General features: G+C 37.9%; 2 protein-coding genes across 3 annotated transcripts in view; both read left to right on the top strand.

Moving 5' to 3' along the window:
- The window catches only part of LOC127786488 (autophagy-related protein 9), a gene marked incomplete in the record, with an annotated part of 1,007,132 nt that overhangs the window by 624,387 nt on the left and 363,003 nt on the right, over nt 1-19,742 (top strand).
- On the top strand, nt 742-19,605 carry LOC127786519 (flowering locus K homology domain-like). Of its 2 annotated transcripts, XM_052313973.1 has the most exons (8): nt 761-830; nt 1,264-1,345; nt 1,759-2,043; nt 4,865-5,114; nt 12,176-12,324; nt 15,428-15,706; nt 16,325-16,519; nt 19,184-19,605. In XM_052313973.1, the coding sequence occupies exons 3-8, from the start codon at nt 1,771-1,773 to the stop codon at nt 19,361-19,363; spliced, it is 1,326 nt and encodes a 441-aa protein (XP_052169933.1). In that variant the 5' UTR covers nt 761-830; nt 1,264-1,345; nt 1,759-1,770; the 3' UTR covers nt 19,364-19,605. The 2 variants fall into 2 exon arrangements, with proteins under 2 accessions (XP_052169934.1, XP_052169933.1); XM_052313974.1 differs by lacking the exon at nt 1,264-1,345 and having other exon boundaries at nt 742-830.

The raw sequence follows: 19,742 nt of genomic DNA, 5'->3' as shown, positions 1-19,742 counted from the left end.
TAAGTTTTAGTGATTGTGGTGATAAAAATTTAAGTACAATTTTTGTTATGAAGTGCAAGACTCGTAAATCAATAATTTAATTTACCATATTTTTATTGATACATTTTCTTCTATTTCATATTATTTACTCAATTTTATTTATTTAGGAGGGGCTTTATTTTTATTATTTTTGATAAATTATAAAAAGCACCCTTAAAGTTTGACAAAATTGTAAAAAACTCTCTAACATTTGAAAAAAAGTAATAACCCACCTTTTTATTAAACTAAGAGATTAAATACTCATTTTATTCTTTATTTTTTTATTATTTTTCTCTCTTATGATTTGAAAAATAAAAATAAAATATAATAAATAATTAATGGTCAATCATCGAAATTTATTCAAAATGAAATGAATGTTGTCGTTGCATCAAGAAAAAAAAATATATATAAATAAAGAAAAAGAAAAAAAATATTTCACATTGAAATATTTTAGTTATTTTAGTATTAAATAGGGTTAATTAATGATAAAAAAATTAAAATATAATATTAAATTTTAGAAAATTATTTTTTGAAATGTTAAAATATGTTTTACAATTATTTAAAATTTTCAAAGGTATAGCGAGGAGTTTTTCTTTTTATTTTCTATCGACAAGCGGGCCGCGGGACGAAAGTACTGCTAATTGAGTAAAATAAGAAAAGTAGAGGGACCAAACAGAAATTATCCAAACTCCACTACCCCCGCGGCCCCACCTCTATAAACTTCGTGCTCTTGGCTCTCGCTCTCGCTCTCATATCGCAGCCTCCTCCTCCGCTCTTTCGCCCGCTCGCTTCGTGGGTTTTACAGTATCGTTGTAAGTATGCGAATCAACACATTTTCGCGCTCTCATTCACGGTCGAGTTTTCTCTAGGGTTTGTTTGTTACGTAATTCATGCATCCGAGATTCGTTGTCAAAGGTTCTATTGTTCGTGGAAGCTAGGGCTTCGTTGAAGTTTCGATGGGTTTTCTTTGGTTATTATCCGTTTTGTTTTTCTCGATTGGTTGGGAAATATGATATCGTTGCACGAATCAATTTTGTGGAAAGAACAGGTGGTTTTGTGGTAGAGATTTGGATATTTAGGGTTTTGGGCGGAGTGTTTAAATGGTTGTTCTGTATGTTTTTATTTGCTGTATCTAGTTCTCTTCAGTTGCTGAGAAAAAAGGTGGAAAAGAGACGAAGAATCTCGTCTCTTAGATTCTGTTTACAAAATAAATTTTGAATTTCTGGTTTTCGATCGAGATTCCAGGATTTTGGTGCGACTTTGCTTGATGTTTTCTGTTAATCTCCCAGACAAATACCCTCGAATTCTTTCAGGACGTTGAAAAAAGGTGAGTGTATTTGGTTCTTTATATAGATTGCAACGAAACAATAATATTTGAGATTAGATGCTACTAGTTAGTTTCTGGGATAATGCAAGACTGCAAGAAATGGTACTTGAGTTGTTTACTGAAGACCCAAAATATATAAAACTGGATGTAATGGGCTTATTATTCATTGCTTGCGTTTCCAACCAACCACTTCTTATTCTTTATGTTCTTACTTCTATTTTACCTAGTTCAACATGTTTATTTCTTGAGGGTTAATTACTTGTTACTGATTTTTATAGCCAATGGTGATTTTTGTTTCCTGTTTGAGTAGGATGCACGTGTCCTCTTGTTTTGAATTATTGAATGTATGTTTTATCATCCCAATGTGAACTGGTTTCTGCATAAATCTTTTATGGTTGCTATTTTATTGATAGATTGTTCTGCAAATGGCGGAGGAAAATGTCAATGAACATGACATGGGTGGTATGCTTGAGAACTCAAGTCCTCCAGAAATACAAGGATCTGAAAATGAATCTGGAGGAATTGGAGAAAAGAAGTGGCCTGGTTGGCCTGGGGAGAATGTTTTCAGAATGCTGGTCCCTGTACAGAAGGTTGGTGGTATTATTGGCCGCAAAGGGGAGTACATTAAAAAAATATGTGAAGAGACAAAGGCTCGCATAAAGATTTTAGATGGTCCTCCAGGAACTACAGAAAGAACTGTGAGTGGTTCTTATCATTATTAGGATGGCCAAACTCCCACTTGTTGTTTATTAATTTTAAGTATCTTGAATTGGAGGTTCATGAATTGCTAGTTGCCAAATAATTCTTACCAGTACTAGCCTGGATTTAATGTGTTACATTTTTTTTTTTGGTCCCCTTACAACCTTCTCTCCAGGGGGAGAAAAGGAGTCAAACATAGTTGGCCGTATTTGTAATGCAATTCTGTTAATTGTTGCAACTACTGTACCATCCAGTTGGTTGCATGGTTTTGATTAGCCTGTTTTATCCCTGAAAAATCTTTTAGTTACTGCAATTTATGCTATCCAATTTCTAACTGAGCTTTATTTTAGATGCATACTATTTCCTTGTTTTTCTTTGGAAATCACTATGAACTATTGAAACAATCAATGCCAGTAATCTTGCTTCTACTGTATAAGAAGGCTGATTCACCATAACTTTTTCACAACTATAGGGGTATTGCTGTTAAGTTCTAGTCAGCTGCTACTACCTGGTATTCACCAGCAAAGGATGTTTCACGAGAGGAAAATATAACTTAATCATAACTAAACAACCAACTAGAAACAGTAAGAATTGCTGTAAAAAATTACCATCGATTGGTAACGACTCACAGTAATCCATTATCATGGTACAAGTAATTGCCAAGGACAAATAGTTAAGCAAACAGCAAGAAATGAGAAAGAAAGATATCAACTTCAAATAACAAGATAAATATGGAGAAAAATGTGTTGCAAAATAACAAAAATGAATGTGTGCAGGTTCTCCGCAAATCTAAGGGAACATTCAATCATCAATGTGCTTCAATTTAGAGGAACAACAATCCAGGTTGCAGGGATCAACATGAGCATTAGAAGTGCTGAAAAGTTTTTCTGACTTAACGGTCAGAGATATCATGTGTGGACATTGATACCAAGAAGCTGTGCAGTATTCCTGGTAACTTCAGAACTTGGTCGATTGGTGTCTTGCACAATGCTAAACTTGTTATCAACAAGTTAAAAAAAGAGAGCGAGAGAGAGAGAGAGAGAGATAGGGTAGTATTATAAAACGTCTAATCATTAACAATATGAATCAGTATCCCTAATAGCACCTTAAATTTGTCATGCATTATTTAAAAGATAAAAAATGCAACTTTAATATGCTGTAAGAAAGCTTGAGTAAGACTCAATTGCAACTTAATTGTTTTACAATATATATTTTTATCAAATTTTCTTTATGAGCAGTGTAGTTATCCATTAAGGTTTCCCATTGCCCCAAACAAGTTATCATGCTGTTCTCTTCTGGAAATCAGATATGAAGTCAGCATTGCCTGTTTGTAGTTATTAAACATCCCTTGAACTATTAGGGAGAGCCTATCTCTAAAATATGAAAAAGCTCAAACATGAAGATATGGTTACATGCTTGTGCATGTAAGCTATAAAAGAAGAAAAAATATGTAACATTTTGATAGAAAGATTCGATTGATTTGTTACTCTTCATGATTAGTGTAGAGGAGCAGGGATTGGATGAGCTGAAAGAAGTTTAACTTATGGCTCTCTCTCTCTCTCCATTTTGAGTAAATTATTTGTAGTAGAATAGTGGTTATACTTTGTTCTGTATAAATAGGACTACAATCAATATGAACACTTGCTTTGAGATTGAATGGAAAAAATACATTTTTTTCACTCCTTCTCTGGTTCTTAATGTTATTCTTTTTATTCTTCTCTTATTCTCCTCCTCTTCTCTGTCACGCACAGTGACAATGGCACGACATCGGCCGTTTATTAATGAATTTAAACTGTCTTAGTAGTCTTTTCTTTTATGCTACGCTGTTATGTTTTCATTTACTTTATGCATTTGTATTCATTTGGATATTGCAGCTGTAAGGGATAGGATATTTTAGGGGAATGGTCCACGTGTAAAGGGGCCTGGGAAAAGACAAAAGAGTTGGTTATTAGGGGGGGGGGGGGGGGAATCTGCTGTGGCAGCACCCATGCTAGAGGCTTATATACCCTCTAGACTCAACTTGTAGTGACTATGAAAAATCGGAAGAATTCTATCCCCTCTCTCTGTTAACTTCTCTCTGTTTTCTCTCTCTCTTTTCCTCCCTCTCTAATCTCTCTTACCTGCTTCGTCTTCTCCTAAGATCCCTACTGACCTTTCTAATTCATATCGAATTAGAAGGCGGCTTACATTATTACTTTCGGGTTTGTGACATTCTCCTCCTCCTCTGTGCTTCATCACTATGTTTTTTGCACTTTAAAAATAGAATTGCTGGAATGCTTATTATTGTCAAGCTGTTTTTCTGTATGGCATTTTTACCATGTTAAAGTTCCTTGTGTATAAAATATCTAACTGATGTCCATCATGAAGCAAATGATGATCTTATAAAGTTGGTTGTTATTTTCTTAATTAACCACCAGAACAATCTGTTCGTGGATTACTAAAGCATGATCTGCTTTTTGACAAAGAGTTGAGGGAGTTATTTTATATGCTTCTTTATAATTACTAGTTATAAATTATAGCAGTTTGAGAAGTTGAGAAATTAATGTCAATAATCTACTTGGTTGTGGTATTATAGAAAGATAGATTTAAAGAATTCATAAGTCATGCAGATTTTGCCTTCATTTTAAAAGTTTTGCGACACATTTGTAATGATTTTTTTTGTTAGTCGGGTTATCATATCAAGAGACCAAATAGCCCTTAGATTAATACATATGTTACATGTACTGAAACATACATATGTAACATGCTTGGTCAAAGTGGTTAAGTTAAACTTCTAGTTCTGGCCTCATGTTTTTGGTTTTATGTTTGCTTCTTTATTAGGTCATGGTTTCTGCGAAGGAAGAACCAGAGGTCCGTATTCCTCCTGCTATGGAAGGTTTGCTGAGGGTTCATAAACGTGTTGTTGACGCCGACAATGATCCAGCCAATGCTCCATCTGGTGCTGGTGGAGCTGTTTGCACAAGGCTTCTAGTGGCGGCAACTCAAGCTGGAAGCCTGATTGGGAAGCAAGGTTCCACCATAAAGTCTATTCAGGATACTTCCAGCTGTACCATTCGTGTCCTTGGAGCAGGTGGTTTTCAGATGATTTCTGCATAGTGTTGTTTTGATACTTTCAATGTTGGAATTAACATTTCTCTTTTTGTATATTTTTACCCAATTTATGTTATGTTCCCTAAATGTTTGTTTTTGTTGGTTTGGACTGTACTTTTCTTCTCCCTCATGTTTTTTTGAGGAACCTTTCTTGCCTCTTACCCTTTCCATTCTAGACTGATTATTTTGACCATTCTCTTTTTTCTTATATTAATTTTTCTGTTTTCTTTTTTACTTGTTCATAAATTCATTACCCAGTTTATGTTATGTTCCCTAAACGTTTGTTTTTGTTGGTTTGGACTGTACTTTTTGAACAAACTAAATAAACTTAGAGGTTTTCAGGAATAAACAGTCATGGTCGTGGGTGACTATAGGAGAACGCGAGTGATAATGAGGGGATGTTATCGAAGAGAACAGAGAAATGAGAGAGATAGAGAATAGAGAGAAAGAGTCTGAGAGAGAGATAAGAGCTAGAAGATAGATGGGATTCAGAATGCAATTTTCATATTTGATGCCTTCTCACGGCAGCCTCAATGTTGATATAGCAGGAAGGCCGCGTTTGCAAGGGATCCTCTCCTCCCAATGGCTGTAACCATAAGTTTTGTCCTATTCAACCTCTCCCACGTTGAGAATCTTTAGCTAACAAACTTGGTACTAGAAATTACAATAAAACCCCAAAGTAGAAAATAAAACAGAGGAATTGCATTGTAAGGAAAATTAAAAAATGCTGCTGCTAAGGGATGACCGTGACAATTTCCCTCCCCTTCAACCGATTTCTTGTCCTCAAGAAATGCTAAGGAGACTGGCCGTTCGGGGAAAACTACCTTAGGAGATCGAGTAAATATTCCCAGGTGCTGTAATCTGAAGTGCTGCCTCGCCACTTGACCAGCACCTGAATGAGCGGAGCCCCTTGTTTGTATGCCACCCTCCTCTCGATTATAGCCTCTAGTTCCACCACCTCGGTAGCTTCTTTAGGGGATGTGGGGAGGGCCCTGCTCACTGGCTGGCTTCCCACGGATTTATTGAGGAGAGAGACATGAAAGACTGGATGGATTTGGGTCCCTTTTGGTAATTTCACACGGTATGCCACTTGTCCTACCTTGGCTTCTATGGTAAAAGGATTGAAATATTTGGGGCTAAGCTTAGTCACCTTCCCCTTAGTGATGGACTTGAGATGGGAGTACCGCAGCCTCAAATACACATTATCTCCCACCGTAAACTCCCTTACACTTCTCTTGCGATCGGCTACTTGCTTCATCCTGTTCCTAGCTGAGGCCAACTCTTGCTTAAGCTGTTGGGTGACCTGCCTTCGTTGCTGAAGGTATTCTTCTACCGTAGCTACATTGGATCCCCCCTCTACAGTCAGTAAAGTTGGTGGTTGGTACCCGAATAGAGCTTCAAATGGTGACATTTTGATAGAAGAATGATAGTTGGTGTTATACCACCATTGGGCTAGGGACAACCATTGATGCCACTCCTTGGGTTGTAAGAGGCAAGCACACCTCAGGTAGGTTTCTAAACTTTGATTTACCCTCTTCGTTTGCCTGTCTGATTGGGGGTGGTAGGCTGTGGACATGCTCAACTTAGTTCCCAATGCCTTAATGAGCTTCTGCACATTAGATCGGTGAATATCCGATCCTGATCTGAGACAATGTATTTGGGAGTCCCATGCAGCTTTACCACTTGGTCAAGGAAGGCCCTGGCTACATCTTGAGCGGTATACATATGAGTTAGCCCTATGAAGTGAGCAAACTTGGTCAACCAGTCTACCACTACCAGTATGCTGTCTCTTCCCTTCGATCTCGATAGGCCGTCCACGAAATCCATTGACACGTTAGTCCAGGCTTGGTTAGGGACAGGTAACGGCTGTAGCAACCCCGGGTAGGCTGTGTTCTCGATCTTACACCTCTTGCAAGTGTCACAAGACAGCACATATCTTCGAATTTCAGCTTTCATCCCTGGCCAATGGAATACCCTCTTAACTCGTACATAAGTGTTCTGCATGCTGGAATGCCCTCCTAGTGGCGACTCATGCAAGGATTGCATGATCTTGTTCTTGAGCCCGATATTATTTTCAATCACCAACCTTCCGTGATGCCTCAACACTCCTCCACTTAACATATATTCCTCTTCCTTCTGTGTTCCCACTGTTAGTTTTTCTATTATCCCCTTTAACTTTTCATCCCCTTCATAGCTATCAATCACCTCATTGTACCACTCCGGCACCACCTGAGATATGGCCGCGACACTTCCCTCTTCATGGCACCTTGACAGTGCGTCCGTTGCGATATTTTCCTTCCTTTTCCGATATTGTATGGTGTAGTTCAACCCCATTAGTTTAGACATTTCCTTCTTTTGTAGCTGGGTGTGAAGTTTTTGTTGTAGTAGGAACTTGAGGCTTTCATGGTCAATTTTAATGATGAATTTGCCTGCTTCTAGGTAATGCCTCCATTTGTCAACCGCCATCAGAACAGCTATAAACTCTTTTTCATATATGTTGAGCCCCGAATGCTTGGGGCTTAAGGCCTGACTCAAGAAAGCCAGTGGTCTCCCTTCTTGAGCTAACACTGCTCCAACACCTGTGCCACTTGCATCTGTTTCTAAGATGAATGGTTTGCTAAAGTCCGATAGCCCTAAGGCTGGCACCTTACTCATGGCTCCTTTCAGTTTAACGAACGCTTCTTGTGCCAATGGCCCCCATTCAAATCCTCCATTCTTTAGTAATTGTGTCAATGGCTTGCTAATGGCCCTGTATCCCTTCACAAATCGCCGGTAGTACCCCGTCAGGCCTAGAAATCCCCTTAGAGCCTTTACTGAATTGGGCCTCGGCTAAGATTCCATCTCCTCTAGTTTTCTCGGGTTTGTGCTGACCTCTCCTTTGGATATGATGTGGTCTAAATATTCCACTTGCTCTTGACTAAAAGCAAACTTAGACTTCTTAATAAAAAGCTGGTTAGATCTGAGGATATCAAAAGTGGTCTTTAGGTGAGATAGGTGCTGATCAAAGGTAGGACTATAGATGAGGATATTGTCAAAGAATACAAGTATGAACTTGCGTAGGTGAGGCTCGAATATACAGTTCATGAGTGATTGAAAGGTGGCAGAGGCGTTAGTGAGCCCAAAAGGCATCACTAAGAATTCAAAATATCCATGGTGGGTTCTAAAGGTTGTTTTAGGGATGTCTCCTGGTTTCATTCGAATTTGGTGATGGCTCGAACGAAGATCCAGTTTAGAAAATAATTGGGCATTGTGTAATTCGTCTAAAAGATCCTCAACAAGTGGAATGGGAAACTTATCTTTGACCGTTAGGGCGTTTAGTTGGCGGTAATCCGCACAAAACCACCATGTTCCATCCATCTTTTTCACTAATAAAATCGGAGAAGCAAAAGGCTTTGGCTAGGACGGATTATGGCTTGTTGAAGCATTACCTTGACCATTCTTTCGATTTCATTCTTTTGGGCAGGAGGGTAACGGTAAGACTGGATATTAACGGGTTCGGTGTTAGGTTTTAGGTTGATGGTGTGGTCTTGAGCTCGGGCAGGGGGAAGAGCGGAAAGTTCTAAGAATAGATCCTCATATTCTACCAGCAATGTATTAAGAAGGTTTGAGTATGATACCTGGTCAGTTTGATAGCGAGGGGAGCTAACTATCAGTAACACCTCCCCGTGCACCTCCTGTCCTCCTCTGTCTTCTTCGATGGCCACTATGGAGAATAAGTGTGCCAGGTGGTTCCACCTCCCTGTGAACAATTTTCGCAGCCTTCTCCCACTGATCATTTTATAGCTACCCGTTTCCTTCCCTCCTGTCAGCGTCATCCTCCTCCATTCTTTCTCAAAAGAGACCTCCATTTTGTTAAAATCAAAGCTTATGGGGCTCACCCCTTTCATCCAATCCACACCGAGAACAAGATCATAGCCTCCGAGTTGTAAGAGTCTTAGATCAACCTCAAACATTTCACCTTGCATTTCCCAGCTGAAGCCATTACAAGCCGACCTGTTCAACACCCTATCCTCATTCGCCACTGTCACACTCAAGGGTGGCGTCTCAGTGAGTGAGCATTCCAGTCTCTTGGCTGTGCTTTCATCTAGGAAGCTATGGGTGCTCCCACTGTCGATAAGAATCATCAAGTTACACCCACTTGATCGGCCTTCCACCTTCATAATCTTATTATTAGCTACCCCTTTCAGAGCATGAATGGAAATTTCTCCATTGTCCTCCTTGTCATCATCCTCAGGGTTTAAGTCCCCGGTCCCTCCTTGATCTTCTTCTTTGTCTCCCTCTAGTATAAGGATTTGCCTTCTACATTGATGTCCCGGGTGATATTTGTCTTCACAACGAAAACAGAGGCCTGCTAACCTCCTCTGCTCTCTCAGTTGTTCCCCATATGGAGCTGAGTTTGATCCTCCCATGTGTTTTCCCTTCACCATCTCCCTATTGTAGCTCTTTCCTCCGGCATTAGATGTGCCCAGAACCATTCCTCTCTATGGTTGCCTTTGCTTTTTCATCATCACCTCCACCAAGGTTTCTTGCAAACGGGCACTCTCCGAAGCCTGTTCCACTGTTCTTGGCCTTATCATTTTCACCATTGGCCGCAACTCTTTGCTAAGGCCGCTCATGAAGCTTGATACAAAATAAGCTTTCGAGAGGTGGGGGTTGTGGCGAATCATGAATGACCTTAACTCCTCAAACCTTTACAGATAGGACTCGACACTTCCCACTTGCTTGAGTTTGTTGAATTCCTCTATGGTATCCATCATGCTTCTTTCTCCAAACCTCTCGCACAACTTATTCCAGAACTCCTCCCATGTATGCTCCCTCCTTACACTAAGGCACCCTTGGAACTATGCGTCCACTATTTCATTGAAATAAGCAGTGGCTAGCAGTACCCTTTGTGCCTGCGGTATGTTGTACCAATCGAACAACCTCTCACATTTTCTTACCCACCAGCGTGGATTAACTCCCTCAAATGTCGGAATCTCCATTCTAGGCATTGGGTACCCCGGTTGATGATGATTGGGGGCTCCACCCTATCTCTCCCCAACATCCTCTCCAGCTCCTCTTCCGGGTTTATATCTAGTTCGGATGTCCCAATTCCCCGATCCATTCTATGTCCTTGTAGAATGGGCTCATTTCTCTCCCTAGGGGGAAAGTCCGGTGATATCCTGACCGAATTCTGGTGGGTAAACATCATCATGAACTGCTACATCTGAGCTCCCAGTTCGTCTCATACTCTCGCGATTGAAGAATCCAACCTTCGCTCCAATCCTTCCATGGAACTCTCCAGCTTGCGGTCCATGGCTATGATTGCCTCATGATTTTGGGTAGCTCGCAGCTCTAGTTGAGTAGTTCGGTTTTGAAAATCCACCATCGTCGATTGAACTTGTTGAAGCTGTGTCTCCAGACCCTTCATGTGAGTACCATCCGCCATTGCTCTCGATACTACAAGTGTTGGCCGAGAATCTGTGGCTCTGATACCAATTATTGTCACGGTCGTGGGTGACAATAGGAGAACGCGAGTGATAATGAGGAGATGTTATCGAAGAGAACAGAGAAATGAGAGAGAGAGATAGAGAATAGAGAGAAAGAGTCTGAGAGAGAGATAAGAGCTAGAAGATAGATGGGATTCAGAATGCAATTTTCATATTCGATGCCTTCTCACGGCAGCCTCAATGCTGATATAGTGGGAAGGCTGTGTCCACAGGGGATCCTCTCCTCCCAATGGCTGTAACCATAAGTTTTGTCCTATTCAGCCTCTCCGACATGGAGAATCTTTAGCTAACAAACTTGGTACTAGAAATTCCAATAAAATCCCAAAGTAGAAAGTAAAACAGAGGAATTACAATGCAAGGAAAATTAAAAAATGCTGCTGCTAAGGGACAGCCGTGACATAAACACACTAAGTAACAAGGGGTGAATGGAACATATTGTTTCACACCTTTAGCTATGATACATGCTGCCTTTTAAATACAGAAAAATTATCTAAAATCTATGAATTTAAATTACAAACACAACAACAAATAAGGAGATAAATTTTCTTCTAAGTTTTAGGAATAGTGTTAACCTAGATCTCACCTGTCACTATGATCACTCAATCACCCAAATCACTCCCTGGGATTCTCTCTGTTCCGCAACACAACAATAGAACAGAAAACTAACAAGAAATAATCAAGAACAGAAAACAACACAAGAGAATTTATCCTGGTTCAGTCTCGAATGAGACCTACATCCAGATTGGCTTTGCCCTTAGTTTTCTCCACTATCTTTGAATAACAGTACATGATTACATGTGCCACAAACCCAACTCTCTCACAGCCCATAAACCTGAAAGCTATACGGACTTGTAAACCCGAAAGATATCCCCTCTTTCACACAGCACATACTCACACAAGATAGATTGTAAAACACAACTGAAAGCCCTACTAAAAACCTACCTCTCGGCCCCTATTTATAAGCTATAGAGGCGAGAGAAACCTCCTGACCGACTGCCCCTGAATGGCAGTTAAAACAAAACCCGGTCAGACTTCTAGAAACATTCCCTCCTAGAAGAACTAATACAGGAAATAAAACATGACACCTCTCTTACATTACAAGCCCTAATCTAGTACAAATGTATTTTAACAAATAGCTGTAGCTCTATCTTCTCCTAATTCTTAGGAATAGATGTAGCTTTATCTTTTCCTAATTCTTAGGAACGGCTGGACTTCCTCCTCTTAATTCTGACTTTATCTTCTTCCTACTGTGATCACTTCCTCAACACTTTTCTTCTTCCTCCATGTTTTTTTGTGGAACCTTTTTGCCTCTTACCCTTTCCATTCTGGACTGATTATTTTGCCCATGCTCCTTTTTCTTTTATTAATTTATCTGTTTTCCGTTTTACTTGTTCATAAATTCATTGATTTTTGACTTTATGCTCATTGAATATCATGTTTGTCCTTGATGATTTATGTAATTAATTGGTTTTAGGCTTTCTGTTATCTTATAGCTTTCATATTGCTGACTGTTGTGCTCATTGCTGCTCTGTTGTGAAACAAATTGTTGCAGAAAACCTTCCACCTTTTGCTTTACCTGATGATAGTGTTGTTGAAGTACAAGGGGAGCCTGTTGGTGTACATAAAGCAGTTGAACTGATTGCAACCCATCTCAGGAAATTTTTGGTTGACCGTAGTGTTATTCAAGTGTTTGAGATGCAAGTAAGTTTTTTTGTGTGGCTCCATTTTTTGATATCCTTCTGGAGGTGTGGTTTCTTAATATGGTAAATGGATGGTTCATGCCTTCATGCATCAAAGTTTACTATCAGTGCTGGATTTTGGAAGAGCCTATTGTTATGATTACAATTGATGGACTTGATTTGTAATGGTTTTTTGGATGCTGGGTTTAGCATAAATGCTACTGCTACTAGCAAGCTCAGCTAAAGTAAATAATAGGCTGCTGCTTTCAGTGTTTTCAGTCCAATTAGAGCCTGAATCCTGAAAAAAAAAAAAAAAACTCCTGTCCCCTACTGCAACCACCCAAACAAACACTCCTTGTCCTGCACCTGGGAGGTATGAGAAAAAAAAAGGGGAGAAAATCTGGAGCTGTGAGCTTGGGTGGAATTAGGTTCCCAATCACTTGCATTTTGGCGACCAATAATCCATCCGTATGCACCAAGTTAAAATACTAAATTTGTAGTGTTCGGCATTCTTTTTTTTTTATTTCCAGCCATCCTATGCATAACATAATGTAGTTATTTGAAATATAAATGCTGGTCTGTGGGCTGTTCTTATGGTTTTTTGGTTGAGGCTGGGGTGGGAAGGGGGCAAGGGTGGTTTGTAAACATTGAGGACTAGCCATTGTTTTGCCCAATTTGAATTTGGGCTTGAATTCTAATGTTGTTGCAAGCTATAGTTAAACTTGGTAGACCAAATGCTTCTTGCTTCTATCCCCCAGCCTGAAAAATAAAAAGCTCAAAGGCATCTTCTCTTTGTTGTGCCTGTCTGTGTTGTCCTTCATGCTTATATTTTCTAACATGGTGGGCCCACTATATATTAAACAGTGCTATATATGAAGTACACAACTCAATATTGTTAGTTTGCCATCATATTAATAACGGTCTTGTTCAAACTTTAAATTTGCTGTGGTGTGCTGTTTGTGCAAATATGTGTCAGCACCTTAGAGCTGACAAGGGCTAATGTAGAATTCTGCTGAGAGAATTCTAAGGTAATTTGAGAAGAGAGTGAGAGAGAGAGAGAATAACATAATTGGAGGGAGAGAATCAGAATCTTTGCTCATCATGATTTGGGGCCAAGGCCTCCTTACATATTTATAGTCAGCTGGGGTGCCTTGTAGAAGGTATACCCGATAAGCATAGCTGGTAACTGCCTTGGTACAACCTTGACAGCCGATAACTGCCTGGTACAACCTTGACAGCCGATAACTGCCTGGTACAACCTTGACAGCTTACAAAAGCTTTTGTATGGACTATCCTACCCTTAGGAATGTGACAATATGTTTCAGAAACATGATAAGCGGCACAACCATCATGTGTTGTTTTGGGGCTGTGTTTGACCATTTAATTTGCAACATCACCATATTGAACATTGTGCTTTTGAAAGGAAAACCATTATAAATGCTTATATCATAAGATAATTACATATGGTTTTTTGCTCCAATACTGCTATGAACCTCAATATGCCATTTATAAAATCGTAAACAATCTCTCTTCTGTGCATGTTTGATTTCCTTCTTTTTGTGAAGTTGCAGGGAATTATGGAAGTTATCAGTACAAGGCTACTGTGATCCACCCTAAGTGGAAAATGTTTTTACTTACCACATCAGTAATTTGAATTCTGTAATATATAATAAAATAAATGTATAATAATTTTTTTGGTGTTATTGCATTTGGAATGGACACTCTAATGCATGTACATGTATGCCTAAACATGTATGGCACTTATAGCAAGACATACACACCAATGGAATTGATACCAAGTCACATAACCAATTAATCTTTCTCTTTTTTTATACTCTTAAATTTTTTTGGATAATTAAATTAATTGTTTTGGAACACACCAATAGAGGGTGAACCATGTACAAAGTGGCAAGGAAACCAAACCCATAGCACTATCTACAATGAAGAGCTTGTCAACAAAAGAGATGAAAGTGAATAAACAGAAAAGGAATCCTTTCCAGCGCAAAATTGGGAAACAAGGAATCTTCCCTTCAAAAAGATTTGAGGATTCAATACCTTTAGAAGTCCCTTTTGTTTCTTCTTCTTCTTCTGAAGGGTAGACCAGTTACTACAAGCATCTCTTAAATAAAAATCAACAAGTATATAGATAAAAGTTACCTTAATGGATAAACCTTTTACAAAAGAATGACCTTGAAATTAGGGGTTCTCTTTAGTAGATAATAAGAACCAAAAGTACATTGTTCAAAAATTCTAGAATGGAGGACAGGCCAAAAGGAGTGTCTGTTCCCAACCGTAAAAATAAGTGGAAATATATGTCTCTTTTAAACAAAAATCAAGCTCTCCATTCCTTCAAAGGCCCCCTTGTTCCTTTCTCAGAAAATGCACCAATCAAAAAAAAAAAAAAAAAAATCCATCCAAATGAATCTGACCGTCTGGCTGACAATTCTTTCTTGGAAAGCACAGAAGCTTCTTGCAGAGGTTGGCTTGACCAACTGCACTTCCGACACGAAAAACACAAAACTCAAACCTCTTACTGCATTAGGCAGTAAAGGAGAAGATTTCCCACGGACTCACTATTGTTTTTTACACGTACTAACCAATCCAGCACAACTTGCTCATACCTTGTTAAGTGTTTAATGATAAGAATGGCTCTAAAAGTTGTTTAGCCGGTAGAAGAAAGCAACTCTAGATGAAACAATCAATTTTCACATTGTTTTTCAAGGAAGGCAAAGAAAGCCTTTATAGCTGAGGGGTGCCTTAAAAACAAGGTGCCTTGAAGCAAGCTACAGAAAGTTTTACTTGTTTAATTTACATGATTTATTCAGATTATTCTGTGAAGATGTTTTTTATCCTTACGTTGCATGCGTTGGGAAAAATTAGCTTGTGCAGTTCCTACAGTTCTTGTATGTAGAAATGTGACAATTCTACAATTTATTTAAAAAGTGTTATAAGAAAGTTATATTTTTTTTCTTGTTTTTTTTCTGAGTTGCCCAGTTCAACCACTAGTTGCACTTAGTAAATATTAGTCTTCTCACGCAGCATTGATGATATAAAGTCATCATGATTTATGTTCTGAGCATATTTAAGTGGACTCACATGCTTTACTGGTTTATGATATCTGTTAGATGCAAGCTCCGAACACTCGAGGAAATCCAAACATGCCACTGCCCCAGACTTGGGGGCCACCTCCTCAAAGTTTTCCAATGAACACTGGTGGTGGGCCTGGTTTTATGCCAAATCCTCAATACATGCCACCCCCACGGCAATTCGACAATTACTATCCACCTGCAGACATACCTCCTTTGGAAAAGCAACCCCGTCCAGGACCACCTGCTTATGGAAGAGATCCAACCATGGGAATTCAAGCTCCTGGTGCACCTCCACAGCAGTCCGTTGTTACAAAGGTTCTGTTATTTCTAATACCTTAGTTTTTCTGTAAAGAATTAGGGGAGATTTATAACCAAGGGATTTAGCAGTCTTGTATATTTTATTTGACCAAATGCTAGACATGATTATTAATGCTAAAAAAAAAAAGACAGCAAAGTTAAATAAAAAAAGGAAAGGAAGTTACTTTTGAGGATTTTAGTTTACTGAGAGATGGAAGTGGAATCTGTTATCTGTATGATCCACAATTCAAATATGTTAGCCATGTGTAGTTACTATGATTTCCATGTTTTAGGTTCTAATATTTTTCAAGTTTTATTCCTATGAAAATATGGGAGTTGCGGGTTAGTTTCTATTATTAACATATTTTGAGTTGTACATTTTTCTTTTAATCGTTTTATCATAGCCTTAATGCATGTACATGATTTGATATACTTTAAAATCAATATCCCTGTTAAAGTTGTGTTTTCTTATTGTTATTCCTCTTAATGCATTTGGCATCTTAGCATTTTACTCAACATTGTTTTTGACTTTTAGTCAGCTTTGGCTACATGGTGGTTTTCTTTTTTTTCTTGTTTTGTCAAATTTGATATCAGAAGTATGTTTGCATCGTAGTAATTGATTTATCTGTTCTGTAGGTTACACAGACCATACAAATTCCTCTATCATATGCAGACTCTGTAATTGGGATCTCAGGTGCCAATATTAGCTATATACGTCGTGCCAGTGGTGCAAGCATCATAATACAGGAAACAAGAGGTGTGCCTGGGGAGATGACTGTTGAAATAAATGGATCTGCGTCCCAAGTCCAAACTGCTCAGCAGTTGATTCAGGTGCCCGATTCCTTTAGCTTTTTTATTGTCCTGTATTTCTTTCTTTTCCTTGGGCATTTTCCTTGATGCTCGTCATGCTTGTTGGTACTTACATTTGCCTGATACCCATGTTATATTAGTTGTGGTAAGATTTTTATATATACTAGGATTAGGGGTTGAAAATCTCTTGCGATGATGGAACATTTGGTAGGGGCTTAAGTTTCAAGCACATCTGTGCTTGGTTTCAATTTCAATAAATTTTATCTTTTTGAGATAATTTTATTTTCACTGTTGATTACTAATTTCACATGTTTGTGTAATTTTAGATATCTTATTTGCTTTGATTAATTAGGAAAATCTTATTTAGTATTTAGTTTTCTTTGAATCTTATTATAATATTTTTAGAATGTGTTCATACAAATCGGAAAAGTTTGAGAAATAACATATATTAGATACATTAGATTTGAAGCTTCTCTGAAGTTTTTTAGAGCCCATTTAGTTTTGATTCTGAAGATTGTTCTTTGCTTTGGTGAAATGATTCTGGAACTTGTTTCATGGAATTTAACTGATCTTTTTGGTTTTTGAATTTGATACAACAAAAATGATATTTTGCTAGTCTTCAAAAATCACTATCAAATGAAAATGAAAACTATATTAACATAAAGGTGTTTCCCAATGTTTTAGATTTGAAATGACAAAATAAACAGAATATAAACACAAAAGGTATAATAAATGGACCCTAAGACCCGCAAGTGACTGGAAAATTTTTCCAGTTTTTCATCTTCAATTTTTCACTTCATCTCTAGTTTTCTTCTCACCAAAAATTTAAAAATATGTTCAATTGTTTAATAAACAAAGCTATTTTCTTTTCTTGAAAATTAAAATATTTTTTCAAAGTTGTTATTTATGATTCTAATGTTGTCACTAATATTTTCACTATTTATTGATGATTTAACTATTTTTAATGCTAAATATTTTATATTTCTAATATTATTTAGTATTTACTTCTATTCTTGTTTGATATTTTTAATACTATTTATTTTTGTCAATTATAAAATTCATGTTTTAATATTCATATTGATATTAATATTATATGCAATTAATATTGGTTTTGATTGGGCTAAAAACATGTGTTTTCTATTGAGAAAAACAGTAAAACAAAAGAAAACAGTTGAAAGTATTGTATGTTCAAACTGTCTATAAATTTTGAAAATCAAATAACATAATTTTTTGTTTTAATTTATAAATTTGTCACAAAATTCATGTTTTTTTTTTTTTGTAAACAAAATTTCCAGAAAACAGAGTCTTGCTACTGAGCTGCCCGCTAGTTTTTCATGCTCCATGAATTATAATGGGGTCTAGACCTGGTTAAATGTGTGGTTGTATGCCCATGTGTAGGGAGGTTGTTTCCATGTTTGTTGAAAATGTAATATTTTAGTTATACTTTGTTCCCTCGTGCCCTTGAAATGGCACAGAATCACTCATACACTTCACCTTCAAAAATCTTCACTTCCATCTCTTGAACCTCTGGACCAAAATGAGAACATGGATTGTGTTAAATAAACGTGAAAACACACGAGGGAGGGGAAAACCAAAGAAAACTTGGCAGAGAACCCTTAGGCATAAAATTGGATATGGTTGGAGATCTAGAATTGATATAGCCAACCCACCTAGTAGGATAATGTTGTCGGTAAAATGAGTTGTGGTAACTGTTTGGATAGGTTGTACAAAATGCAAAAGCTTTCCCATCTCAAATCAGCCCCATAAAATGAAATATGTGGTAGGTTCGATATTCCAATGTTATAGGATTGCTACTTACTAGGAACAATAATCTAACAAGGCTGCATGTGATTAAATTAGTCTTTAATTTTATAAGTATAGATTTATATTGGTTGTGTAGAAGTATAGACACCGCAATTCCGTTAAGTTGAAATGTAGACTTACTCATTGGCTGTTACTTCGATTGTTTTTTCAATTTAATAAGAAAAAAGAGAACAATTGAGAATATGTTGAAGACAAAAACCTTTCTATTTGCCCCTAAATGATATATGCCCTGGAGAAGTTGAAATTGAGTCTGATGAGAATTGTGTAAAATGTTGAATTAGTTTCCACGAGAAGGGATAAGGCTTGAGAGCTCTGTTGGTTTTCCCTCTTCAAAAATGCCTTTCTTAAGGGTGTGGGAAAGCATGGCGGTTCTATTTGCAATTGACTTGGTGCATCAGAACATCAATTTGGTTCAACCTTTGATTTGTAGTATTGGTGGTTTGGTAGTTTTCTTCTTTCCATTGTTGAAGTCCTAAAAGAAGAGGTAAATATTAGCAATGCACATTGGCTGCCTTCTTTTCATTTGGTGTATTCCTATTTGTTGACCCCTTTTTAATATGAAGCGAGCAGTTAAAACGTTTCTAATTTTGGATTATGGAGATAATATACTAGCCATGATGCTTCTCTCAAACGTTATAATTTGCAAATGTTTGCCAAAAGGTACTCGATCAGAATATGAGGTTGTAAGTAGATTTTGATTGAGCATTACGTGCCCCCCAGGCCGGCGGAAGTGCATTACTTCATTTCAGTCAACTTGTGTGTGACACGTTTCTTTTGGTTACTGGATTGCCATGTTCTAATTGATTTAGTAATTACTGCTCATATTCAAGTAGTAACCACACATTCCTTGCGTTGATGCAGAATTCCATGGCCGAAGCTGCTAGCACCACGCAGAACCCTGCAGCTCCACCAGCCAGCCAAGCTTATAACTATCCAGGCCATGGTCCAGTTTATGCGTCTCCACCATCCAATCCTGGTGGTCATCCTGGCCATGCTCCAGCTGATTATGGTTCTGTGTATGGAACCAACTATGGGTATTAGAGTGGTTGATATTATGGCCTAGTTTAGATCTGGGATGGAGATATTTTGGATGGCTCTGCTGTAGTGTTTCCCATGTGAAATATGTGATGTTTCTCAAGAACTTCGAAGGAATCGAGTGTTGTAGCTCGAGATATGAGATGTTTCTTAGGGAAATCATTAACTGTGTTAAATCTTTATTTACCCTCGTCGGGAGAATAGTGTTATTAGGGAGCCAATTTAAGAATTATGCTTGGCTTTAATCATTACGTCGCTCAGAATGTTTTGTGACAATGCTCTTACCTCCTTACTGCAGCGCTTGTTTAGATTAGCTAGATTTAATATCAACGGCAAGAAAATTATCAGAATGAATAATGTATCTCTCCCTATAGAATAAAAGCGC

This window comes from Diospyros lotus, chromosome 12, assembly GCF_014633365.1.
Source record: "Diospyros lotus cultivar Yz01 chromosome 12, ASM1463336v1, whole genome shotgun sequence".
NCBI lineage: Eukaryota > Viridiplantae > Streptophyta > Magnoliopsida > Ericales > Ebenaceae > Diospyros > Diospyros lotus.
Note: the sequence above shows the minus strand (reverse complement) of the source record. Positions and strands in the feature narration are given on the sequence as shown.